Below are 27,575 nucleotides of genomic sequence, written 5' to 3' on the forward strand. Positions count from 1 at the left end.
TGTTTACCCCAATAGATGTTCTTTAACATCCTCACTGGTTACTAAATGGATGGGAAAGCACTTTGTCATCCTTAAGGGATAAAAACACATCACTCTGCTTCTTTCCACCTAGGGGATAGAAATGTTTATTGATCACTTCTGCCTTTTCTGCATCATAATGAACAATTTTACTATCTCCATCTGCTAAAGGGCCTATGCCATTGCTAGGATTTCTTTTTGTACCTAATATACATTTATAAAGTCCTTATCCCTGCCAGCCATGGACTTTTCCCTGATGTCTTTAACTTTCCAATTTTCTATATTTCATAGCTTCTCATTTATATTGACTACTCCCTCTTTCCCCTTTTTCTCTATTGTTATATGTTGCTTTATATTTCTAATTGTTGCTTTCACGTTGCCACTGAACCAAGCTGAGCTTTTAGCCCAAGTTGTTCTCTTTCTTCATCATGGAATCATGGCTTTTTTGGACATCTAATAAATGCTTATTAAATAACTCCCAATTTTAGCGTTCGAGTTTGGATGGTCACATATTGAAAGAAGAAAATTACTGCTCTGTGCCCAAGGCTAGATGGACAGAGGGACAAACATGCTTCAATTCCAGCCAAAAGAGCTGCTTAAAATTCTTAGGACAATTTTCACACTGAAAACAGTGACCACAACCCTAAAAATGCCACCCTTACACTAGACCAGGGGTTCTCAAACTTCATTGCACCGTGACCCCCTTCTGACAACAAAAATTACGCTGTGACCCCAAGATTGGGGGGGGAGGGCAAAACCTGTTTTCGCTCCGGGCATAGGGAGGGGAGCCTAAGCTTGAGCCCTGCCACCCAGGGCTGAAGCCCTGGGGTTTTGGTCCAGGGTAGTGGGGCTTGGGCTTTGGCCCTGAGCCCCAGCAAGTTAACACCAACTCTGGCGACCCCATTAAAACAGAGTCACAACCTACTTTGGGGGCCCAACCCACAGTTTGAGAATTGCTGTGCTAGACAATTGGCTGATTTCAACACAGGAAATTGAAACAGTGTATTCATACTCATGCATAATTTATTATAGAGGTGGCTGTCACCATTTCATAGTTGAAAGGCCTTTTGAGAGTCATGAATGAAAATATTTGTGATTAATCCACGCAAGTTGGGGGTTTGTTTCTTTGTTCTTTGGAGAGTTTCAGAAGGCCAATATAAGTCTTCTTTAATGGCCAGAAGATGCCTTGAAAATGCCTGGGAGGGGGGAGGAGGGAAGCGGGGGACAAGAAAAAAAGAAACACATACTGATGAGTTCAGCCAGCCCTGCCTTTAAACACAATGCTCTATGAAGTCCACAGTTCAAACATAAGTAGATTTTTGGACCTCTTCATGCACAGGTTATTAGAATGTTGACTTTAAAACAAACAAGTTATTAATATACTTTGTTGTAATGGAATGGATTTCCACCACCAACTGAAGTTGTTTTCATTACTAAGCGATTAATTCAAAGTTTTCTTTATCACCATGTTGCTCCAACTGCTGCCCCAGCTTCCTCCTAAATACTTATGTTCAAATTACTTGTACATTATTGTTCCAAGAACAAGCAATACAAACACATCTTGCTGATCATGAGGAGCAAAAAAAGACAAACCAAAATGTACCATGTAAGAACATTGATAAAAGGGAAGGAGAGGCACATGCACTTTCTGCTTAGTGTGCAGCTTTGATCAAAATGCTAGTATTCATAAGAAATAGAAGAGGAAAAAATACTGAAATCAGTATAATGTTATCAGTTTTATCTCTGGTTTGGTACCTTCATTTTTTGTTCCATTCCCCACCCTCAAATCTCAAAAAAGATACAGCAGAAATAAAGAGTCTCTGAAATGAGGGTGACAAATATGACCAAGGACAGTCTTCGGTATGAAAAGAGACAGAAAACATTAGAATTATTTACTTTAGGGAGGAAACAATTAAAAGGTGATATTAAAGAAATAAAATACTTATTGGCACAGGAAAGTTTTGGACATTACCTTTACTCATAACACAAGAACAAAGGGATGTTCAATTAAAGACAAGTTCAGAAATAAAAGACAATTATTTTTTACACAACACAGCTTGTGAAACTCATTGTCACAAAATAGCATAAGCTGATTAATTTAGAGGATTAAAAAAGGAGGAGGCATTTCCATAAAGGAGAAGGGTTATTAACTTCCTGCTTCAGGTGGTAAGCTCCTAAATGACAGGGATAGGAAGAACCTTCCCCTATGGACTGCTTATTTCAAAATGTGACTATAAGGGTTCATGCAGTTTCCTCCAAAACAGCTGGTACTGTCAGAGACAGAATTCTTGACTAGATGGCTTACTGGTCTGACCCAGTATTGCCGTTCCTGTCTTCCTATGCAAAACATTAAATTGCTTGTTACAAATCAAGGCTCTGTTTCCAAAGACATAGAGCTTGACATAGAGCTGTGTAGGAAATCCATCAGGTGTATGTGTGCGTGTGTCACAACACTTAGGAATTTAAAAATATTTGACCTGGCATTACGACATAATGTAAGTTTATAAGTCACAGCTAAGACACATTGCTGAATCAACATTTGGCGTGGAAACAATCTTCCTGTAAGGAATAATGTTAAGTCAATTTATTCAGAATGTACACATACTGAACTCTTCTTTCATGCCTTGCTGGTTTTAAAGATAGAAAATTAAAAACAAAATTATGTTATGCAGCTCAACTTCAAGCACTAACAAAATAGGGAGAGGCCACTGTGAAGCTGAAACTTTCACCTGCCTTGTTTTAATTCTGCTTGCAATGTCCATACAGAACTTCATTTGCAGCAGTCTCTCAACATAAGTGATTTGATACCCTTTCCCCTAAAAAAAAAAAAAAAGTTAAAAAAAATTCAGCAACAACAGACCAATGGTCCCATGAGACCATACCACAGCTCTGAGGGCATATCCCAACATTCATGAATGACCCCATAACAGCAAATCTCTCTGTGTGTGTTTGTGTGTTAAACAAACAGACTCCAGCATGTGGTGATTTGTGCCCATAAAATTTCTGCCTGTATTTTTGTGTTATGAAATGAACTACTGGCGCATGTCAGAATATTTGACCCTCTAGCTATCTGATTTGTGCCCAGAGGTAAATTCGGGCGAGGGGTAAATACGAAGTTGTTAACCCACAATTCAAGTGGAAAATATGTGTGTAATTTGTGCCTGAAAAAAGGAGACCACCCTTTTAAAAATGTGATTCTCTTTCGGGTAGGTGTTTATTACCATATGAGAACTTTATTCTCCAGGGATATGTGGCAGTAAAGGGGATTGGTGACCACTAGCAAACCAGTCTACTTTGAACGTGAGGGAAAAACATAATTCAACAGGCTCCAGTGATTCATCCATGAGAGAAGTCAAGTCCCTAGTTTTGAGGAGCTGGAAGCTCTGCTTTGAGCATACAGCAGGAAAAAAGACCTATAAATTATATAATTGCCTATGGGACATATAGGGAAAAAGATATTAATTCTTACTGACTCAAAAATTACTCCTCCTCATCCCTAGAAGTGATACATCACTATACCTGAAACCTGGAACTCCTTTCTCACTAAGTCAGATCCCTCTAAACAAGTAACTTGTAGATTCCACTACCCTGGCTTTTCCTCCTGTCTTGCATAACTATAGTGACTTTAGAGCCTATCAGATAGCATACTGTCATCTGAAAATTTAAACGCATTGTCTGAGTGCCTCACCCACCTCATTTGAATTGTAATTGGTTTGCACAGAAGGAGAGGCCCAAGGTTTTCTCTATAAATGGTGTTTCAAACACAGCTTGAAGCCTTATCATACAGCACCATACCTGCCCAGAGGAACACAGAACACGAGTCACAGACTAGCAAGAAACCATGGCTGGTGAGTAAATTACAAGTCTCTCAATAACTACTCTGTGAGCAACTGAATAAGGCTATATTCCCTTATTGGGATAGTTTATTTAGTGGGGGTTTGTTGCAAAGGGCTCTAAGTGTTGCATACTCTATATTCTGGGATTTGGAATAAGTTGTATAACTGGTAACAGATATTTTAAACATTTATTTTCCTAAATTTTTAATAATACAACAAACAGAGAAAATAAGATATTTCATAGGTTGTAATACTGGAGTACAGTATTACAAAACAGATGCAGAGCACAATGGGTTGTGGAGAACCACTAAGACTGTTCAGATGCATCACCCAAGAATTTACCAAAGTGTACAGAATGTGATTATTTTATGCTGGTCAGGTTAAATATTAGGAATTTAGAAGGCAAGCTAGAGATATGAATCAGAGAACATAAGAACATAAGAATGGCCATACTGGGTCAGACCAAAGGTACATCCAGCCCAGTATCCTGTCTACCAACAGTGGCCAATGCTAGGTGCCCCAGAGGGAGTGGACCTAACAGGTAATGATCTAGTGATCTCTCTCCTTCGATCCATCTCCATCCTCTAACAAACAGAGGCTAGGGACACCATTCCTTACGCATCCTGGCTAATAGCCATTAATGGACTTAACTTCCATGAATTTATCCAGTTTTCCTTTAAACCCTGTTATAGTCCTAGCCTTCACAACCTCCTCAGGCAAGGAGTTCCACAGGTTGACTGTGCGCTGAGTGAAGAACTTCCTTTTATTTGTTTTAAACCTGCTACCCATTAATTTCATTTGGTGGCCCCTAGTTCTTATATTATGGGAACAAGTAAATAACTTTTCCTTATTCACTTTCTCCACACCACTCATGATTTATAGACCTCTATCATATCCCCCCTTAGTCTCCTCTTTTCCAAACTGAAAAGTCCTAGCCTCTTTAATCTCTCCTCATATGGGACCCGTTCCAAACCCCTAATCATTTTAGTTGCCCTTTTCTGAACCTTTTCTAATGCTAGTATATCTTTTTTTAGATGCGGGGACCACATCTGTACTCAGTATTCAAGATGTGGGCGTACCATGGATTTATATAAGGGCAATAAGATATTCTCCATCTTATTCTCTATCCCTTTTTTAATGATTCCTAACATCCCTTTTGCTTTTTTGACTGCCGCTGCACACTGTGTGGACATTTTCAGAGAACTATCCACAATGACTCCAAGATCTTTCTCCTGATTAGTTGTAGCTAAATTAGCCCCCATCATATTGTATGTATAGTTGGGGTTATTTTTTCCAATGTGCATTACTTTCCATTTATCCACATTAAATTTCATTTGCCAAGAGCTAACTATTACTAATATAGGCATTTATGGTAGACGTATTTTGTGAGCATTAATAATATACTTCTGTGGACTCGGTCTCATGTCTACAAATACTTTCTGAAAACTAGCTTTTAAGATGGAGTTTGTGTGTTAACAGAGCCTGTGTTTATAGAAGTGTTTCTGTGTTGAGCACACATACGGGGCTAGATACCATCCCGTAGGTGCAGGGAGTGTGCACCCCTTGTACTTGCAGGAGCAACTATACCTGATGGGGACAACACCTTTAAATCTAGACAGGGCTTCATATGAGCCCAAGCATTGAAGTCTAGCCTGGAGAGAGATTGCGCCCCTCTCTTGGCATACCCTCTTTGCCAGAGTTTGGAGCCTAGGCTCTGCAGGCATAAGGTGAATCGGGACCATCACTTGGTGAAAGAGAACCGTGTCCAAAGAGCAGAAACAGAGAGCTTGATTTTCCTCTCATACTGATGTAAATCAAGAGTAAATCCACTGAGGTCAATGGAACTACACAGAGGAAGTAAGAAGAGAATCAGGCCCATGGACTCTAAAAGCCATGCATTTCATCTGTACAAGTTGTTTTGTTTTTTTTTAAATTTATTGGGGTGACTTGAACCACTTACTATCTTGGCATATTCCTTGTGGATTCGTTTTGCCAATATTTCCTAACTTGTTGGTGAAAGTGCAGTGTATGGTCTGCCAGTGCCCACTAGATGAATTTCTAAATGTACCAGGTGGGCTCTGACATTCCATTAATCTAAATGTTCATCTCTAAGAAATGAACCAAGAAGCAGGAGGGTTGGAAAGGGGTCAGGTGTGTATTATGGGCAGGTACCAAAAAATCTGCTCCACTAAGTATTGCTTAAGTAAACAGCCATGAAAAATGCTACTGGGCTGTTTAAGAGAGCTCTTTGTTAACAGAGGGAGTACGTGTTGAAACTGGACAGTAAAAACAATAACCACAGATTGCAGCAACAGGAAAACAACCACAAATCCACAATTTCCTCCATGTAACATTTGCGCAATGATGTGCCAACATCATAGCCAATATTTTAACAAGTGGCTCCCCAAACATTTTCCACTAAACCTCCAGTATGCTCCATGTACCATTGGCATATGCTCACAGAAGGAAGCAGGAGAGAATAGGGAATCTGTCCATTTGTGTTTTTCTCCATTTAAACAGAACTAATTCTCATAACCCTAACTGCAGGAACAGGAAGAGGCAGCCCCACTTGACAAACAAGACAGCACTTGGTGGATGTGGTCAGACTTTTTGTGAACCACTCAGAGCACATTCACAGCCCAGCCCAGTGTTCCATTTGTGGGATCTGAGGCAGGGGTGTAGACCTGGGGAAAAGGTGTGGGGGATCCTCCCCATGGTACTGTTTAAATGCAGGACCTGCCACGTGGTGCTATCAAGGCTATTTTAAAGGAAATATTTTGCTCTACAGCAGATCCAAATGAACCCAGGTAAGTCATTTCTGGCCGGGCTAATTTAGCAGTGTCCAGAAAAGGGGCTGAGTGCAACTCCTCCAGACCCAGGGAAAGCACCCAAACTTTCCACTCAATTTGACTGCAGAATTTTAATAAGGGGTTCATGGAGCCCCTGCTACATCCCAACTGTGGAGGATTCAGCTGCTTGTTTCACAATCTCCTCTCAGTCACAGTCTGACAGCCTTCAGCCCTAGTAGCATAACAAACAATTAAGGTCTGAGTCATACTCAGAAATATCATGTGTGGACACTAGAACTATAAAATGGGGGCTCAAGGAAATGCAAGGCAGATATTTGTTCCAAACTCTAGAGAAAACATTCACTGCCATGTAGAATGGTGATAACAAGAGACACTTCTCACTTGTAAGTAAAATATGCAGTATTAGCTGGAGGTCACATCTTCTGTATATTATCTACACTGCACTTGTGGAATTGGTGTAAGTGATATGCATGGGAGAGAGATGGAGACAAATGCTTAAACGAAATCAGAACTAATTCTGAAGGTCCTGGATGGCCATGTTAAATCTGACCCCAAGGTCTAAACAGGTGTCTTGTCTTGATGTGCCAGAGACCTGAGCTGACTTCCTGCTCTTTGGAGCCACAGGGGCTGAGTTTGCTGCAGAAGTAAGTCACATCACTGTTTAAAAAACAGGAATATGTCTCAGCTTTATAGGTTTTTGGAGTCCCCTGCTTCCTTCCCAGAGGCCAAGAGGATTCCCCTGTATGACCCTGCTTTATACCTCAAATTTTCAGCCTCATGTCACAGCCAGTATTTTGACTGAAAGAATCAGTCAGTAGAATTAAACTGCATTCTTTATTCAAGCAACTCACTCTCAACTCTACCATCTCTCTCCTCTCAGATGCTTTCCCAGCCTCCCTCTAGTACTGCATTAACCAAATCTTGTTCTATTTTAGTCAGCACTAGCTACAACAGTCACTGCTTTGAGAGATGCCATCTCCCAAGAAGCTAGATAAAATGCTTGCAAAATGAAAAATTGGTTCCTCTGTGTGATGGAGACACAAACACAGGAAGAACCTCCTCCATCAAATTGCCTCCCATTGCCCCAAGTCACCTGTACTTAAAACATGTACAACTCCAAAGAAGATGACTGAGTTTTTTTTCTGTCCATCGCTGGAGACTCCTCTGCCCCCACAAGGCCTTGGGATTCTCCTTACCTTTATTTTCTCTTCTCACAGCTCTGACATTGGTAAATACCAACTGGCAGCTTGAAGCAAATGCGAGTGCACACCATACTGATAAATACTCCAGCAGAGAGCTGATTGTGAGGAGAGGACAAGCCTTCACCATCATCTTGACCTTCAACAGAGCACTGCAGACTGGAGAGAGCTTAACATTCACTGCAGAAACAGGTAATGCCCCCTCTTCAGTCCCTCACACAAACAAGTTGCTGCCTCATAGACTGGTGATGTCCTTCCCCTGCAGATGCCCACTCACCCCGTCAGAAGGAGATAATAATGCCCGCACGAATTCATCCCCTCAGAGCTATTGTTAACACAGTTGTACCTACCCAGGTGACCGTGCAGGGTGTTAAATGTATGACTCACTTAAGCTAATAGTATTTGGCATCAATTTATCTATAACATGCTGACATATGGTACAATCTCACTCATCAGGGGTTGCCTCTCTGCTGGGTTGAATAGAAATTGTATGTAGTTTCAGAGTGCAGGAGAAATTTCAGTGTTCTTAATCCTCTTTGAAAGGGCCACAACCATCACTGCAAGCTAAGACCCAGGCTGTATTTGACATCTCCAGCACAGCGAGCAATAGTACCTGGAGTGCAGTCCAACAATCCACCAACTCCAGCTCCGTCAGCATCTCTATTTCCAGCCCGGCTAATGCTGCCATCGGACGCTACAAACTGAGCGTGCAGCCTGCCTCAGGTGGTAGGGCCTCCCATCGGACCCTCGGAACATTCGTTCTGCTCTTTAACCCTTGGTCTTCAGGTACAGACACCTTGGGTTTCTCTCTACGTAACTCACTGCAGCTTTAATATGTGTAGCTTGCCCATCTGATGTACAGCAACTGAACAGTAACAATATGTACCATAACACTGAGCGCGAAGAGTGGGAATCAAGAGTGTCCTAATACCTTCCAGTGACACAAAAAAACAGCTGAATGTCTTAGAGATTTGCTGTATAGCGCACAGTAGGGAGTGCACCCCACCTCCTCTCTGTGCAGAGTCAGGGTCCTGTGGGATTCCCAAGAGGGAAGCTACAAACTCATCATGTTCACTCTGTAGCTTTTGTGTGATTATGGAGTCCTACCAGAGAGCCCTTACGCTGAAAGGCATAGACTGAGCCCTGTATCTCCCACAGCTCAGCACCACCATAGAAGGGAGGAGACTGGGCACTACTAGGCACTGTACTATCCCCAAGAGAAAAAAAGACAAGGCCCTGAATCTATCCCACACTTCCTTTCCCCTGCAGGACAGAGACTTAGCCACGGGTGTGTCTTCGCTATCCCCCATCCCTCTTCCTTCACCCCACAACTGCAAAAGGGTTGAATTTCTAAAATCCATTGAGAACACTGAGAGTAGAGCAGATGGGTGTTTACAGGAGCTCATCTGAGGCTTTCAAACCCCTGCCCCATTGTGGTTTTACAGCATCTCTGCTTTGGATTTTCAGGGGATGATGTGTTTATGCCTGACAGCTCTGAGCGCAAGGAGTACGTGCTGGAAGAGTTTGGAATTCTCTTTGTGGGCAACGTAAACTATATTCACAGGCGGGGCTGGAATTATGGCCAGGTAAATGCAAAGTGAAGAACTTGGTGTTTGGGCCTCCTTTATTCTCACAAGCTAGATCAATACCTTGCCTGCTCTTTCTAGTTCATACTTTGTGCTGCATTATGTGCTGCACTGTCTTTGAGAGACCTTCTGGGGCACTGGCAGCCCTAGCCATGTTCCTCTTTACCTCCCAGTGACTTATCTGGACAACAGGAGCCTGTTCACAGGCATCAGGCCTCATCTCATGCCCCCCTTTATACCAATTCACATAAAGGTCAGTATCGATAACTGCGCATTTCTCATAAACCAGGACTCCCATAGTTCAGCTATAAATGTTTTAAAGTCTCTGCTGGATAACACTGTACACAGACAATCTGTGCATCTGATGAAGTGGGTTCTAGCCCATGAAAGCTTATGCCCAAATAAATTTGTTAGTCTCTAAGGTGCCATAAGGACTCCTCGTTGTTTTTGCTGAGACTAACAAGGCTACCACTCTGAAACTGTACACAGATGTAACTGCTGTGATACTGGGCAGCACTATCCCAACTGTTATTACACAGTCATAAATTCTGGGGCCTGAAAGGACCATTGCAATCATCTAGTTTGATCTTCTGAATGACACAGGCCAGAGATTTGTATCCAGTAACTCCTGCACCAAGCCCATAATTTATGTTGGAGCTAGAATGGCTCCTTAAGAAATATGTAGACTATTATTTCAAATACTGATTTAGACTATTGTACCCTTAAGATTTATAAGGAAGAACAATTTGCATCACCTATATATTAACTTATTTTTAAAACACAGTTTCAAGGGGACATTCTGAATATCTGCCTTTCCATACTGGATAGAAGCCTAAGCTACCGTCAAGACCCTGCCACTGATGTGTCTCGCAGAGATGATCCCAAATATGTGGGCCGTGTGCTCAGTGCCATGGTAAGAAAAGGGTTGATTTACTCAGCATTAGAAACATTGCAAAAGCCAAATCCACGAACTGTTTCTTTAAAAGCAGTTCTTTAAAAGCAGATGGAAGATACTTCCCTGTGAGGGTAAATCCACCGTTTGTGTGGCTCAGAAACCACAGTGATGGACAACTACCCAATTTGTGCCTGCAAGTTCTTCTTAGTCTATGGTATTTCTGAGGCATCTATCACTTTGGCATCCAGTTGTCAGACAAAATAAAGAGTTCATAACTCCATTTCCCCCCTTAAACAGAGAGTGAGATTGAGAGTGGGTCTGGTGGTATTCACAGAGGTCATTCCTGGTAGTCTTACATTTTGGCTTATTTGATCACTTCTGGTAAGGAGTTCTATAGGCAAGGGATTTTTTTATTGAGAAGGCTCTTCCCCAGAATCCTAGATGTTACTCCTGATCTCTCCAGTTGCTCTGCCCCTGAAGTAGAGGATTTTATTCTCTGGGGCTAGCATTCCTTCCATGAGCACTAAATTGACTTAAAAATGTATAAAGGTAGCAATAAAAGCAGGAGACAAAATACTATTAAGACTTCTGCATCCAGCCAAGACATTTTTTCTACTAGTTTCAGTTTAAAACCATGAAGCTGCTCTAAGTTGTAATGTACATCTCCCCACATAAGGGCTTGTTTGTGCTGAAACTTAGCATGTTTCAAGCTGGGGGAGTACATCTACAGTATGCTGCACAACTGCTGGCACATGGATCCTGATATGATGCACTTAAAGTTCTGTAAAGTGCTTTGACCTACTGCTGTTATTTTCGGGTGGGAGGAGCAGAGGGGGCTAAATATTTTCATTTCTTGATTAAATACATCTCCTACTTCCCTTAAAATAAGATGCCTTCTTCGTGGCAAGCCAGTTCCCTGAAGCAGTGGCTTTGCCCCTTGTATAATAATTAGGGCATTAGCCTAAGACTTGGGAGACTCAGGGTCAGTTCCTTCCTCTGACACAGTCTCCCTGTGTGACCTTGGGAAAGTCACTCAGCCTCTATGTGCTCCAGTTCCCCATCTGTAAAATGGAGTCAATAGTAGTGTCCTATGGCACAAGGGCATTCTGGGGATCAATATAGTAAAGACTGTGTTGCACTTTGAGATCTACTGATGAAAAAGCACTTACATAACAGTTATAAGAGGTATTAATTATTACTATATGCCACACAGGGCTGTTTCTCCCTCCTTTCCTTCTTCTACTGCAAACTATGCTTTGTGTTAATCTAGGGTATATTTTTTCCAGGTCAACAGTAATGATGATAACGGGGTGGTGCTGGGAAACTGGAGTGGAAATTACTCTGGTGGAACAAGTCCAGGCAGTTGGAATGGAAGTGTTGAAATCCTGCAAAAGTGGAAGGATGCAGGATTTAGACCTGTTAGATATGGACAATGCTGGGTTTTTGCATCAGTGCTGACCACAGGTATGTTTCAGTAACACAGACGTGTTTGTTGTACAGGCTCCATTATGGGAAATGCTAAACCCTCTATACTGAGGCCTGTTTCAAAGCACTGGCAGTGTCAGAGCCTGGTTTGGCCAGGATCACTATCCAGAAATATTAGCTGAGGATAGTAACATAGAAACTTTGTATCTCGGAAATACAGGTTTTTAATTATTTGTTTTGGTTTCTTTAGTGCTCAGGTGTCTGGGGATTCCTACTCGTGTGATTTCAAATTTCAACTCCGCCCATGACGCAGATAGAAACCTGAGTGTGGATATATATTATGATGAGTCTGGAAATCGTCTGAACATGGGGAGTGACAGCGTCTGGTAACCAACTACTCTTCTAAATATCTGCAGTATTAAGCATTGACATCATTGGGACTTATAGATGCAAGTCAAAGGCATGATTTGGTCCTGTGCATTGACGGGATAGATACAGACTCCTCAATCAAAGTGTGTAGATTCCCACACTAAACACATTGTTAACGTATAGTTAAAGCTGCAACTCAAAACAAGACACACATCATTAAATAAATAACAAAACAATAAAAAGCATGGAAACCACCAGCTCGGGTTACCCCAATCTTCACACCCAAATTATGGTCTCTCTCTCTCTCTCTCTCTCTCTCCAAAGAGCAGAACAATTCTCAATGATCAACACTATTTAATCCACATGTACTTCATTTAGTACAGAGTCTAATTTAACAAAGAGTTACGACAGTCACTTGAAGCTAAGTTAGAAAGAGTTCGAACAATGCTACAACTACAGGACCAAAGTGGATACAAAAATCTAAGGTGTCAACCTGAAAATATCACATAATGGGACTTCATTAGTTTGGGTCCAGATTTTTAAAAGGGTGCACAAAGTGGTGCTGGAACAATTTTTATAGTGGGGGTGCTGAGAGCCATTCAACCAAACTGTAAACCTTGGATATGATGGAAACCACTTCAAGCCAGGGGGTTCAGCAGCTCTCCCAGGACCCCTAGTTCCAGCACCTATGGGTGTTCATTAAGATGTGAACTTTCAGCATGACCAGGACACAGGCTTCCTTTATACAGGTATTACTTGTCCCCATATCAGGTCACTGGGGTGAAAATCCACAGAATTATGCCCAGAATTAAATGGTAGATGCATAAATTAAGGAACAAATTTAGTGTGATATTATGCTGTGCAACTGCAGAGGTGCTCAGGAAGGGAGAGCATCCTGGGTGCAAGGACCAGGCATAATCTCAGTCCTTGTACTCCAGGGAACACTGTTGAACCCAGTGAAAGCTGAGAGTGCTCAGAACCTTTCAAAATCAGATCCAAGGCTTCCCGTATAACTATAAAATGTCTGGGATTGTTTTCAGTTATGTCAGACATAAAATTCTTGTTGATTTTACATTTCCCAATGAAACTCCCATCCAGAACTTCAGGTTGAGATTCTCAGGATCAAGTCTGAAATATTCAGTCTCAGGAGAGAACATATACAGAATTACAACGTTTGCTATAGTAAGCAATAAATGACAGACAAGGAGTGCATTTCCTGTAAATTAGTGGGAGGCTGGAAGTGTTGAGGGCCCTCAATAAGGGCTATTACTTGCTGAGACATGCCTGATCCAGAATCAGGATAATTTCTTATTTCGTATGGCTTATAACAGCAATAAAGTAACATTTATGCTGTTTCATTTACCATTCTGTTATTTTCTTAGCTATTAGAGACCAATACAGAAACCACTGGGAAACCATGTCTCACTGCGAATGCTTTGTTAGGGGGTATAATGTGCGGCTAGGAAATGTATTAAGTTGTGCAGATATTTAATGTATTTATGGACCCCATTCTCCCTTATGGTCTTTCTGCCAGCAGCAAAGAGTAGCCAGAAAGCCATCTTCATCAGCAACCTGTGGGTTTCCCCTAGGGGAAGAGGAGGTTTTGGATCACCCTACTGGCAACTCCCAGTTCACAGGATGTGGCCAGAGCACTGCTGCACTCCTGTAATCCCTGGCTGCCACAATATGCTTTTGGGGCTGTAAGCAGCTGAACATAATTTAGAACTCCCCTAAAGCTGCAGTGAGTTGTGTCCTGGGCCAAACTAGTTCCTGGCTCAAGGAGCCTCAAAGGCAACATGAAGCCTCTGTTTTTGTTTGTTTTGCTGGTCCTTCAGCATGAACAATTTGGTCAGATGAGAGAATCTGGGTTTACAGACATGTAGAAGTGGATACAATCAGTGACCCTCAGAAACTCGCTACACAACTGTCACACATTAGTTGTTTACCACGTTTATTCTTGTCTCTAGGAATTTCCATGTCTGGAATGAAAGCTGGTTTACCCGAAGTGATCTGGGGCCCTCCTACAACGGATGGCAAATTCTGGATTCAACTCCCCAGGAGAGAAGTGCAGGTACAGGGATTTTAATTCAGGAAAATGTTAAAGCAGGGGGACAACTAGTCACTCTCAGAACTTGTTGGGGAGAATGAGGAATTCAACCCTGGCCAAACAATATCACTTCTCTCCCTGCCCAAAAAGGGAGGGAAATGAGAACATGCATCCCTTTCCACCGTTAAGACCTCAGTTTACTACTTGTTGCCAAAACACAAAACAGGCTTCCCTATCCAGCTTCTTCCAGAAACTCCTACGTTTTCAGCACAGAAATCTGCAGCTATTGAAAGTTAGATGGCAGAATAAAACAAATTGGATTTATCATCAAAACAAATAAATACAAAGTCTAAGCTGCTGACTGGAATGGACAACTTTAAGGGGGAGAGGGCTGGAGTGGGGTGGCAGGGCTGTATAATTCAGGGGTCCTTGACACACAGTTTATGTCTAATGTGCATTGCTTACATTCTATTAGAGAGTTTTGACTAGTCTAGCCCTAATTGATTTTCTTTTCCCTGATACTCTAGGAATATATCAGTGTGGTCCTGCCTCACTTATAGCCGTCAAAGAAGGAGATGTAGACCTTGAGTATGATTGTCCATTCGTATTTGCTGAGGTGAATGCAGACCGTATCAGCTGGACTTACGACATTAGGCGTAGACAGGCAAAGCCGATCTCTTCTGAGACCAAATCAATTGGCCAGATCATCAGCACCAAGGCAGTTGGCAGTTATGACCATGTAGATGTCACTAATAATTACAAATATGGAGAAGGTAAAGAGAAAATCCTCTGTTTTGTGATAGTAGCACGAAAGCTTAATTCTTAAAATGGTAGAAACATTGTAATAGGAGCCAGGACCTTAGCAAGTACTACAACAGCTAGGACAAAAGTTACAGCTAGTGAGGCTCCTACAGCGCTACGACAAGGAGGAAGACGGAAGGTATAGTATCGTGCCATACCATTTCTGATATGTCAGTTTTGATTCATGAGATCTGGGTAAAGTTGCTCTTAATTACATTGTGCAAAACATGTCCTGTCCCGTCCTGTCCATGATAACACAGGCTGCTCAAATTGCATTTGCTACTGACAACACAGTTATTAGATAGTTTACAGGTACTGTATAGAAATCTAAGATAGACAGATAGCAAACTCCACAAGAAGGGCAACGCTTTCAAAAGGACCTCAACCGGCCGCTAAATTCGCACCTTCAGTTTTGCCTGTACAAAATACAGAATACAAACTTCTATTAGCTAAGTTTGCATGTGTAAAAAAGAGTAAGACACAAAAGATATTAAAAATGTCTAAAGGGGGGGAGGGCTGATAATTCAAACCCTCATATTAGAGTAAGGCCTGTTCAAGTAAGCTGCAGGCCTGTCAGTCCCATCAGTTTAGAGGGATGCTTCATGTTACAGAATAAAGTGAAGCAAGTTTGAATTTATATTTACCACTTGTACAGCCCTAGGAAAAGTTGGATGAGGAAAGGTTTCGGAACTAAGCTTTAGTTCCTCTCTGGAATTAACAGGTTTAGTGCTCTCAAGTTTAAGGACAGCAACTCTGAAATGAATGCATGCCTGTCACTCATCCAACAGGTTAATAGTGGCTGCAGTAAACAGTTGCTCTGTCTCCTCTGGAGGCAGATCTGTCAGGGCCCTACATCCTTCTGGGTAAGCATCAGGCTTGCCAGTTAAAAGTGGAGAGACAAGATGGTTGTCTCTCTAAATATCCTAGGACCAACGCCGCTACAACTACCCTGCATACAACATTTACAAATGGACATATTTTACTATTTTTTTTATTATGATTTTCATGGCTCACTCTCTCTCTCTAATAGGCTCTCGGAAGGAAAGAGAAGTGTATGAAAAGGCTCGTACAAAGCTGGGTCGAGTATATGGTTTTAGTGCCACATCAGAGAAGCGACCAGAAATTGATCAAAAGCCTGACATTTCAGGGAAGTTCAAGGTGGATGGCTCCTTACAGATCGGCAAAGATGTCAGCCTAATCTTGGTTCTCAGAAATTTGACCTCTGATGCTAAGACTGTAAAGGCAAATCTGACTGCTTGGACCATCGTGTACACTGGGAAGCCAATTCATAAGGTCTGGAAAGACTCCCTTTCAGCTACTTTTGCTTCTGAAGAAGGTAATTTTTCATATAATTGTGTAACCAAAGAAACAAGTTTGTCGTAACAGTATGAGAGAATTAGATTTAAAGGTGGCAAAACTGAGAGAATGAAGAAATCTACTAAGAAAGGTGCAATGGGAAAGGGTCTTAAATTCCAGCGTGGAAGGAGGCTGAGGATTCCTAAGAGACACCATCTTTAATCCAAAGCAGGTTAAAGTTCTTCTAAAAGAGAAAAATCTAAGAAATAAAACATTTCCCATGTGGTTCCCAAACACTGCTCAGATACAGGGGGTGGAGGAAACATACCAGAAATGAAGAGGTGGTGGCAAGTAAACCAGAATACTCAGTTAACAGAAGCTAGTATGGAAAAGATAAGGACAACAAATAAGCAAGATGAGTTAATGGCAGCCAAAGGGCTTCTGAAAAGTTACATGGATTTTTATAATGGGAAGAAGCAGCACAGTAAAAGGAAGAAAACTGGTTCATTGGGGGGAATGAAATTATTGATGATTCAAAAGTGGCTGAAATGCCCTGTTTATACTATATCTTGAACAAAAAGAAGCCTGAATTATTAGTTCAGAAGGAAAATGCTATAAAATAACTTTGGATAAAGCGCAGATAGAGGAAAGCTTGAGAAAATGCAAGTACACAACACAAGCAGGTCCAGGTGATGTGCATCTTATGGAATTAGTCCTGGATAGGGCCTGAGAGGATTTTCCCATTACAATTAAATAGACACTAACTAGTTAATGAAATGCAAAGTGGCAAGTTATCTGCCTCATAGAATCATAGAATTATAGAATATCAGGGTTGGAAGGGACCTCAGGAGGTCATCTAGTCCAACCCCCTGCTCAAAAGCAGGACCCATCCCCAATTAAATCATCCCAGCCAGGGCTTTGTCAAGCCTGACCTTAAAAACTTCTAAGGAAGGAGATTCCACCACCTCCCTAGGTAACGCATTCCAGTGTTTCACCACCCTCCTAGTGAAAAGGTTTTTCCTAATATCCAACCTAAATCTCCCCCACTGCAACTTGAGACCATTACTCCTCATCACCTTCCAGAAAGAACAATGGGGAGGAAAAAAGGGGCAGAGAATGAGGCAGAAGGAACTGAAGAAGAGAAACCAACCCCAGTCCACTCCCAGACAGGCAGACAGGCAATGCAGCAAGAAGTGAGAGAAAAGCAGGGGAAGCTCATGTCCTATCTAGCACCAGATACTGGGTGATAGGAAAATACTCATTTTAGGTGAATGACACTTGTTAGACTTTTGCAAGTGCATCTCATCCTATTTATTTTTAAAATTTTATGTTATTATTGCCTTTCAGAGAAACAGTTTCCTGTTAAGATAACATATGCTGAGTACCAGCAAAATTTAACAGGAGACAACATGATTCGAGTAACAGCTTTGTGTCAAGTTGAAAGTGGGATTGATGTGGTGGTGGAAAGAAACATCACTCTGGATAACCCTGACCTTGTCATGCAGGTAAAAATCTGTCCCTTTGCCACCTGGAGAGAAAGAGTGCTTCAGCTGCTTTACACAGCTTCAGCACTGGGGAAAGGGGACGGTGAAAGGAGATTTAGACTGGATCTTTTGTTCCTACATCAACTGTCTTTTCCATTGACAGAGATGCTCTGTTCTCATCCTGACATGGTGGGGTGTCTTAAGAGTGCCCAACATTTGATGACTCATAACATCATTTTCTGCTTTAGAATGTGATCATGCAAGTATTTGGTCTGTGCAGGTCCCCAGTGATGCGAAGGTGAATGAACCAGTGAATGTGGAAGTGATATTTACCAATCCTCTCGACCAAGAAGTGAAAGACTGTGTGCTGCTGGCAGAAGGCAGTGACCTGGTGAAAGGAAAGCTTGAGATAGAGTAAGTACAAGGAGCATCAACTTCTTGACACAAACGCTGCACACAACAGGACTTAGGGTTGGGTGTTTTTGAAGCAAATGTTGGCATGACACATTTTTCCTTCTGGCTATGACCACAGAGGTCTGTCTGTGGAAATGAGACTCAAGAAAACAAAGACGTGATTTTTAATGAGGCCTCAACCTGACCTTTCTTTTGGCACTGCAGTTTGTAGGTGCCAATAACTGTGGGCATAAGTTGGTGCTATTTATTCACCCATTTACCTGATTGCACCACACATTGGGTAAAAGTCTAAATGATATAAGTGGGATAAACATTCAGTGGGGCTGAGGCCCTGGCAGCCAGTCTGCAGATGCAATCAATTAAACTTGAATATTGTGGCAGTGCCAACCAGGTCACTCCCTACTGTAGAAGGCATGATACAGAGTAAGTGATGGTTTCTACCCAAAAAAGCTGTACCTGTTAACCTTGGGTCCTTTTAAAAACGTTTTAAAATGAACTGTGTGTGTGCAAATCTGAGTATTTCTCTCTCTCTCTCTCTCTCTCTCTCTCTGATATTAACCCATATCAGGTAGGTAGAGGTGCAAGTATGCAGATTTGTGCCTGCATTTCAAACTGTGAACATTTCAATAAGTTCAAATTTTTCAGACAGAAATTGCACCCTCAAAAGAAGGCCATCCTTCTGAAAATGTACCCCCATCTCTCTCCATGCACAACTACTGCTGGGGCAAAATTCCTCCTGCAACTAGTATATGGAAAAACTGCTGATAAAAAGAGGCTGGGTTTTAATAATCCAGACCTAAATCATAATGTTTAGAAAGCCAGACATGCTAAGACTTTGAAAGCTATAAAATTTGTGTATTTAGAGATTTAAATATATTAATTATGGAGGGACAGAATGGAAGGAGTGGTGAATATTGTGATAAATACTTTTTTAAAACAAGAGACTATTTCTCCTAAATAGTAACCATTGGCATATGTGATTTTTCAACCTTGGTTTTGAAATTCAAAAAATGTCATTGTTTTGGGAAATGTAGACATACAGTAGGGGTTAGATCAATAAATTGAAACCCTTACTCATTAGGGGGCACTAGTGTATTTGCTACTGATAAATGAGGAATGGGATAGCTATAAAGAGCTGTAATATAATAGATGCTATCCGGTTCATTTTTCATACATGTTTGGATCATTAATGTCTTGTAATGCTGGTATTTTACTGTAGAACCAGGAAGAGTAAATTTTCAGCCAGACCTCCATCTGGCCTTCACAGATCTGCACACACAAACTTCTACATGCACTTGGCAGGTACAAATGCCTGCCAAATATTCTATTTGTCTATGCCCTTTAGTCTAACACCTGCATATCCTTAAATGTAAGTGAAAATGCTAACCAGACTCTGAATTATCTATTGCATACTCACAGTAGGGATCTCCAAAGTGGCCGAAGACAGCTAAGTACCCAACTCCCAGCAAAAGCATTGGAGATCTAACTCCTTTAGGCCCCTTTGGATGCCCATTGTATAGCTCCTGCTCCCTCCTGACAGAAATGCATAGGGAGGATGGCTGGCAGGGAAACTCAAATATAAAATACAAGGCTGTTTTCAACTGATATTTCTCCTTTTGCTTCTGTTTTTTAGAATACCCTCACTACAGTCCAGGCAAACTTCCAAAATACCATTTGAAATCATTCCCACCAAGAGTGGAACCAAGCAACTGCTCGTTAATTTCTCCTGTGACAAGTTTCCAGATGTCAAAGCCTTTGAGACCATAAATGTGGCCAACTGATTATAAGATGTGCAGTGGTCAGTTTGTCTGTATAACCTTGAGTGAAATAGTACAAGAAAGCTCCTGTCTTCTGTGCACAATTAGTAAATCAATCTATTTCTGCTACAGAAACAAAATCCACACCCTGTGTGACAGGAAATATCCTGTTACATAGTTTTACCAAATTCATGGCTGTGAAAAATGCATCATGGACTGTGAAATCTGGTCTTTTGTGTATTTTTACCCTATACTATACAGATTTCACAGGGGAGACCAGCGTTTCTAAAACTGGGGGTCCTAACCCAAAAGAGGGTTGTGGGGGGAGTTGCAAGATTACTGTTGGGGGGGTTGCGGTATTGCCACCTTTACTTCTACGCTGCCTTCAGAGCTGGGTGGGTGGAGAGCAGTGGCTGTTGGCCAGGTGCCCAGCTCTGAAGGCGGTGTCTCACCAGCAGCAGCGCAGAAGTAAGGGTGGCAATCCCATGCCACCCTTACTTCTGTGCTGCTGCCTCAGAGTTGGGTCAGGACCCTACAGTTACAATACCGTGAAATTTCAGATTTAAATATCTGAAATAATGAAATTTACAATTTTTAAAATCCTATGACCATGAAATTGACCAAAATGGACTGTGAATTTGGTAGGGCCCTAGTTATACATTCAATACACAATGTGAGGGAGGGATTCTTCATATACTGATGTAAATTTCCAAATTTTAAATATACTATCTGCACTTCTCTCCCAATTGTGTGTCTGGTTTTCTTATGCCTTTTTAAATTGGGATGCTATTCCCTGTGGCCCCAGGTACTGATAATCTGCTGTGAGATCCGGACCCTTCTAGAGTGAGCAATACTAAATCTATATTATTTTAACATTGAACATGACTTATACTGTGCAGAAAGGACAGGATATTACAACAATTTAAGCCACGCTTATGAAAAGGTTCTCTAGAATTTAATAAGGATGGAAACCAATAGGGTTCTATAGAAATTACTCAAAAAAGGTATAGAATAGTAAGATTCTTTTTATGGCTTTTAAACCAGCCTACAGAATTCTATCACAGGCATATAATTTTCTATTAAATTCTGTAAGTTTTTCTAAAGGATATTCACTATTAAAGAGCTACATTGTTTTACCTATCCCGTTTTGGATCCTCAGCTTCTTCTCTAGCATTATTGTCCCTGCCCCCAAAACTTTTTCACTTTGAGATAGTTGGTGGGACCTACGCTGTGCTGGGTGCTTTCCAAACAGAGGAGGTCACAGTCCTTATGCTAAAGAGTGAACAATTAAAAAAGATAAAGACAGGTGAAGTGTGGCAGAGAGGGATATGAGCTCTAGGCGGACAGTATGTCTACACTGCAATTTACCGGTGTGATTGTATCTTGGATCTTGAATAGACATACCTGCACCACCTTTCATCTACCTAGCATGGCTAAAAGTAGCACTGAAGATGCAGTGGCATAGACCCCAGCATAGGCTATCAACACGAGTACATAACCAGGATTTCAGATGGGCTTGTACAGCATGGTAGTATAGCCATACTCAAAATGATCAAGGGGATGAGACACCACAGGTTGGGTTTGTTTGTTTTTTTATAAAATTCCTCTTCCTCCGCCATACAGTTCCCATGTTCCCACCCACCAATCCCCAGATTCAGCTGCAGTAATTTTATCTTTCTGCCTTCTAGTTTACACTCAAAAACACGGTGCAACTTCCCTTGGCTGAAAAAAACCTGCTCCCCTCAGTCTCACGTCCCTCTACTGCCCCACCTTGGTCTCTACATGCCAATACACTAATGCACAGATGCTGTCAAGAACTATGGGCTTGAGTTCCCTCAGCTGAGTCTGGGACTTATCCCTCAGGCCAGTCAATGTACCTAGCTGGGCTGCAGCAGAGTCGCCTGATTGGCCAGCCTAGACAATTGGCTGCAAGGAACCAACAGGTTTGCATTTAAGTTCAGCAGGAATGCTCACACCTGAAGCTGTGATCATGCCTGTGCCTACCTCATTCTTGTCCTACTCCAGCCCTGCTCCCTTGCCTGGTTCCTGAATCTGGCTCTGACTCCCTGTTTCTGGCTCTTACCCTGAGGCCAGACCACAGGGATGTCTGTGATGGTGCACCCCATAAGGCTTTATGGAAATATGCTTATGAATGTATATATGACATAACTAGAATATGTTTTATGCTACATATGTGATGTAACATATCTCTGTAAAGGTTATGGTCTACTGAATCTATTCATCCTATCTGTATGCATGTATTGGTTTTATATTTGAAGTTATGAATATTGGCTGTGAACTGGCTTGATTTTTAAATAGCCTTTGTAAAGCATTTGGTCAGCTTCTTGAGAAAGGAATGTGCAAATTAAGTGCCCAGTCAAGAAGCACTTAAGGGACAATGGATCTTGGAAGGCTCCAATCCACATAAGAAGTCTACATGAGGAAGTTCAAGGTAGCAGGTAAGCAATGGCTGCTGCCTGTAAAAACTTGAGTCATGCATGGACATGTGACTTGCCCATGTGACTTCAAAACTCCATCTTGGAGCTGGACTTTGCATAGGAGAGAGGAGGGGGTCTCCACCCATAAGAGAAAGTCTATTTAAAACCCTGAGAGACCCCTCCATTTGGTCTTCAGCTGGCCAAAGAGAGAGCCTCTCCACCCCCAAGGATACCTGAAAGAAACTGGAACAAAGGACAATAAGTACAGGGGGTGTGAGTGATTGTTGGACTCAGACTAGAAGGAGGCTAGTCTGTAAAAGGAAGCTTACTGGAATTCCTCTAAGGGTGAGGTTTTTATCTGCATTCAGTTTTATTACTGTATTAGACATAGATTTGCATGTTCTATTTTATTTTGCTTGGTAATTCACTTTGTTCTGTCTGTCATTACTTGGAACCACTTAAATCCTACTTTCTCTATTTAATAAAATCACTTTTTACTTATTAATTAACCCAGAGTATGTATTAATACCTGGGGGGGGAAACAGCTGTGCATCTCTCTCTGTGTTATAGAGGGCAAACAATTTATGAGTTTACCCTGTATAAGCATTATACAGGGTAAAATGGATTTATTTGGGGTTTGGACCCCATTGGGAGTTGAGCATCTGAGTGTTAAAGACAGGAACACTTCTTAACCTGCTTTCAAGTAAGCCTACAACTGTTAGGGGCCGTGGTTCAGACCTGGTTCTGGGTTTGCAGCGGGCTAGCAACTCTGCCTCAAACCAGGCAGGGCACTGGAGTCCCAAGCTGGCAGGGAAAGCCGGGGCAGAAGTAGTCTTGGCACATCAGTTGGCAGCCCCAAGGGGTTTCTGTGATCCAATCCATCAGTGTTATTTAGGAGAGTGTCCTTCCCTGCCCCCCTCCTGAGTTTCATACAGGAGGTGTGCTCCCAGATGGAGTTCTTAAATACAGCACAGCCTTAAGCTTTGTCTACACTGGAACTTTATTGGAAAAACTTTTGTTGTTCAGGGGTGTTTAGGGGGCTGTTTTAGGGTTGTTGTTTTTTTTTAAACAAAAAAAAGTTTTACCGATGAAAAGCACCTGTGTGAGCTACTGCCACTCATTGGGGGTGGAAGTTTTTTGTCAGCAGGAGAGCTCTATCCTGTCAACAAACAGCAGCTACACTGCATGCCTTTTAGTGACACAGCTGTAGTAGCACAGCTGTGTCCTAAAAGGTGCGTAGTGTAGACAAAGCCTTAGTGTGGAATGTGAGCTCTGCAAAGAAGAGGTCCCCCTGGGGCAGAGAGTCAGTATTTTGTACAGATGGGGCACTAAGGCATAGAGAGACTAAGGGCCAGATTTTCAAAGGTATTTAAGGCACCTAGTGGGATTTTCAAAAGTGCCTAGAAGGTTAGGTGCTTTGTAAATCCCACTAGATGCCTAGCTGCATCTTTGGGTGCCTAAAAACATTTGAAACTCTGTCCCTAAGGCACTAGTAGGATGTTTCCAAAAATCAAATTATCTATTCCAAGCTTGGTGAACTGCAAAAAAGTGATAGAAAGTAGTCTATATTTTTCTGCACTTGTTTCAATTGTATTCAAGAGATAGTGTAAAAAAAAAAAATTCAGAATATACATTAAAATTTTAAACCTAACCAGTGTCCCTTAAGGGACTTGACACAAGATGTGAGAACATGTTACTCTTAGAGCTGAGTGGGCCTAATATTTAAGTCTCTCTTTTAATATAGGAATTAGAGACAGCGTTTCTGTCAGCTAATTTCTAAGCTATCTACAAAAAAAACCTTAAAGTTTTCAGGTGCCTAAGTAGCCACTGGAATCACAGTTACAGTCCCCGTCCCGTCCCCCCCCCCCCCCCCCCCCCCCCGCAAATCTGAAATGAAGCCCCTGCCACCCACATCCTGGTCCCAGACAGCAGTGTGGGAAATAAACCAAAATTCAAGGAAAAGCAGCACTGTCCCATAGGTGACAGAGAAGATGATCAAGCATATGCGTCTGTAACCTAGTAGGGTGACTCTCAGCCTAAAAGGGCAACACACTCAGAGAAGGTGGCAGAATGGGCTCAGTTGCCACAGGTTTTCATCAAAAGACATCTTCTTCTTGCCTAGGGGGAGGCTGTTCTTCCTGAAGCTATTGCTTCTGCCTCCCTCTGGAAGAGAGGGGGGCTGTAGGACTTCCCTTGTCCTTCACTCCCCCACCTTCCTCCAGAGATGCTGCTGCTCTTCCTTCCCCCAACCTTAGGGGAAAGGGCTCTGAAGCTTCCTGTCCTCCGCCTGCTTCTCTCAGGTGGGGAGTGGGGTTCCTCTTCCTCCTATTGCTGTTCCCTTAGTCTGGGAGGCAAGGGAGCTCCCCTTCCCCTTGCTGTTCCTCCTCCATGTCTTCGCTTTCTGCCCCCAATTCTCCCACTCTTCCTGCTCGCATGCGTAGAATTCAGACTGGTGCTTGGATTTTGCATATAGGTGGAAAAGAAATAGAAGGGACATTAGTCACCACACCACGGTGGAGTTTAAACTCATTCTAAGTCCTGTTTTTATCCTGTCTAACTTTAGACTGGGGTGACTGATGGACAAATAGGGATGCCTGAACTAGGGCATGAAAATAATATTTTTCAGAGAATTTGGCAGGTGTCCAGCTGAAGATGTAGCTATGCTATTTATTCAAAAATGACATTTTAATTGTTTTCTGACATGTCATGATTTTTCAGCCAATCTGATCGCTCTCAGAACATTGACATGGCTCTTTAGGAATCATTTAAGGGGTCACTGTAAATCACAGAGCATTTTCTAGGCGAGAATGATTTTGGAATCTTCATCGTTATGGACTGGATCAGTACTAGGGACACCAGTATTGAAAGATTATCAGCAACATATTAAATATGGAAACCCATCAACTTCCAGATCAGTGCAGAGCTCTGAGGCAGAAATCAGACTACTTAAATTTCTTTTTGGGAGACCTCTGTCAGGTGGGTACAACAGAAACTAGGGAGGGAAGAACAGAGGGTGGCGTTAAGCTTGTTCAGGTGTTCTTCAGACAGAAAATTCCAATCTGAGGTGTGTTTTTAATGAAGGGTGTGTTAAGCTTGAGGTCAAAAAAATGGCATAATTAATCTTAGCTCTTGATTTCCATGTCTTTAATATTTGTTTCTAAATAGTGTGTACAATGGCAGATGTTCTTTGAATTAGCATTTAGTAACCTTAACTGTTAGCTAACAAAGTAGTGTGTGGAAACACATGTAAAAGCCAGAACAGCTTCAGATACTCTATCTAGCCTGGTGATTTAAGAAAAGAAGTGGCTGGCTGACTGTACATTTCTAGGACTCCTTCTGTGTAGACTAGGTGAACAGCGGAATTAGGGTCTGTCTACACAGGGATAAAAAACCCATGGCTGGCCCGTATCAGCTAACTTGAGCTCACAAGGTTTGAGCTCCAGAACCAAAAAATTGCTGTGTAGACATTTGGGCTGAGGCTGGAACCCAAGCTCTGAGACCCTCTGCCCTTGCAGGGTCCCAGAGCTTGGGCTCCAGCCCGAGCCCAAATGTCTATACCATGATTTTTCAGCCGCAGAGCATGATCCCAAGTTAGCTGACCTAGGCCGTCCATGGGTTTTTTTATCCCTGTGTAGCCATAGCCATGAGCAATAATGAGTGGGTGAATCTGAGGCAGCTGTTAAGGCTCTGACTCACCTTACACCACTGTAACCCATAAATCAATTAAGTTGCACTTACATAAGTGAGAGGAGAATCATGTCCTTTATGAGCTGTAATGGAAGTTCCAAGAGAGTTTGAGAAGCCAAAGAGCTGGACACTTACCACTGCCTACAAATTAAGAGATTAGTTTTAAATTAAAAACTCAAGTTGGGATACTGAATGGCCCCAAAGGATTGAGTGGCATCTGCTGTGAAAATCACATGACTTTCCTCTTTGTAATGATGAGTAACAAGGTACACTAGAAAGAGGTGCAACCTAGGCATCTTAATGAAAGAGAGGGTGGAGGAACTTGAACAATAGATGAAATCATTGTGGGGAAAAATATCAAAGTCAAACCATACAGAATTTGAAAGAAGACACACCCAGGACCCTTCAGGATGAGTTCACGTGACTCAGATACGGAGGAGGAGAAAGACACAATGGCAACCAGGAAGAACTGTAAATGCAAAAGGCATTAATACTGACATCCAACCTTATAAGGGATAGATTATTTTATGCTTAAAAGTACAAGTCTGGAAGTCAGGAGGCCTCTGTTCTATTCCCAGCTCTGCCGCAGATTCACCGTGTAACCCTGGGCAAGTCATTTAGCGTTCCCACGCCTCTGTTTCCCTATTCTGTAAATATTATAATGCTTCCTTACCTCACTAGACCATTGTGAGGACTAATTAATTATTCTGAATTGGTTTCAGAACCTTGGATGGAAGAAGTTAAAGCAATGCAAACTAATAGCAGAAGCACTGACCACAATAGATTTTCTGCCCTTGAGAAGAAGAGCTGCTCAAGCACTTCTGGCTGTGCACTCCATAGTGAAGATCCTGACCCAAGATATCTGTGATCCAGATTAACAGAACAGCACAGTATAGCATGCTGCTTTCTGCAGGCCAGGCTAGGGGAGGAAAACGGTGCAGTATATCCTTCAGAATGTCCACTGTACTTTACAGGAACAAGTGACTAAAGTAAAGGAGGACTAGATAAGATTAAGATGAGGCACAGAGGCACCACCATGAGGAATGATATAAATACCTAGATTGATTAGACAGTCTGGAAGGAACCTGGGACAATGGAGGCAATATTCAGAGATACTTTAAATAGTAACTGTTGTGGAGCTGATACCGGAGACAGTGTGAACTTATTTGTGGAGGAGAGTTGGAGATTCATAAAGTAGGGGAAACCCCTGTGATATAGAAATGACTCTTCAGATCAGTTTGGCTGTGTTTACACTAGCACTTTTGTTGGTATAACTTACATCGCTCAGGGGTGTGAAAAACACTCCCCTGAGTGACATAAGTTACACTGATAGAAGTGCTGGTGTGGACAGCGCTATGTTGGCAGAAGACACTCTCCCATCAACACAGCTATTGCCACTCGTTGGGGGTGGTTTAATTGTGTCAACAGGAGAGCTGTCTCCCGTCGTCTTAGAGCGGCTACACAGGAGACCTTACAGCGGCACAGCTGCATTGGGACAGCGGTGCTGCTGTAA

General features: G+C 42.1%; 1 protein-coding gene and 1 long non-coding RNA gene across 2 annotated transcripts; one reads left to right on the forward strand and one right to left on the reverse strand.

Moving 5' to 3' along the window:
• Positions 1-1,023: 1,023 nt before the first annotated feature.
• LOC142068777 (uncharacterized) lies at positions 1,024-3,796 on the reverse strand. Its single transcript, XR_012664648.1, has 3 exons — positions 3,711-3,796; positions 2,752-2,834; positions 1,024-1,214 (listed from the first exon to the last, which is right to left on the reverse strand). It is a non-coding gene; the product is annotated as an uncharacterized LOC142068777 (long non-coding RNA).
• LOC125622303 (protein-glutamine gamma-glutamyltransferase E) lies at positions 3,742-22,884 on the forward strand. Its single transcript, XM_048820259.2, has 13 exons — positions 3,742-3,866; positions 7,882-8,055; positions 8,407-8,649; positions 9,331-9,449; positions 10,234-10,362; positions 11,631-11,808; positions 12,020-12,155; positions 14,106-14,209; positions 14,713-14,958; positions 16,017-16,322; positions 17,630-17,787; positions 18,047-18,180; positions 19,814-22,884. The coding sequence occupies exons 1-13, from the start codon at positions 3,860-3,862 to the stop codon at positions 19,959-19,961; spliced, it is 2,082 nt and encodes a 693-aa protein (XP_048676216.1). The 5' UTR covers positions 3,742-3,859; the 3' UTR covers positions 19,962-22,884.
• Positions 22,885-27,575: the final 4,691 nt, after the last annotated feature.

This window comes from Caretta caretta, chromosome 13 (genome assembly GCF_965140235.1).
Source record: "Caretta caretta isolate rCarCar2 chromosome 13, rCarCar1.hap1, whole genome shotgun sequence".
NCBI classification, from domain to species: Eukaryota; Metazoa; Chordata; order Testudines; family Cheloniidae; genus Caretta; species Caretta caretta.

What these genes read in the sequence shown, in the direction of transcription:
- LOC125622303 (XM_048820259.2), top strand. An exon ending in CTTTAACCCTTGGTCTTCAG is followed by an intron (nt 8,650 to 9,330) that starts GTACAGACACCT and finishes TTGGATTTTCAG; the next exon opens with GGGATGATGTGTTTATGCCT. An exon ending in ATGGGGAGTGACAGCGTCTG is followed by an intron (nt 12,156 to 14,105) that starts GTAACCAACTAC and finishes TCTTGTCTCTAG; the next exon opens with GAATTTCCATGTCTGGAATG.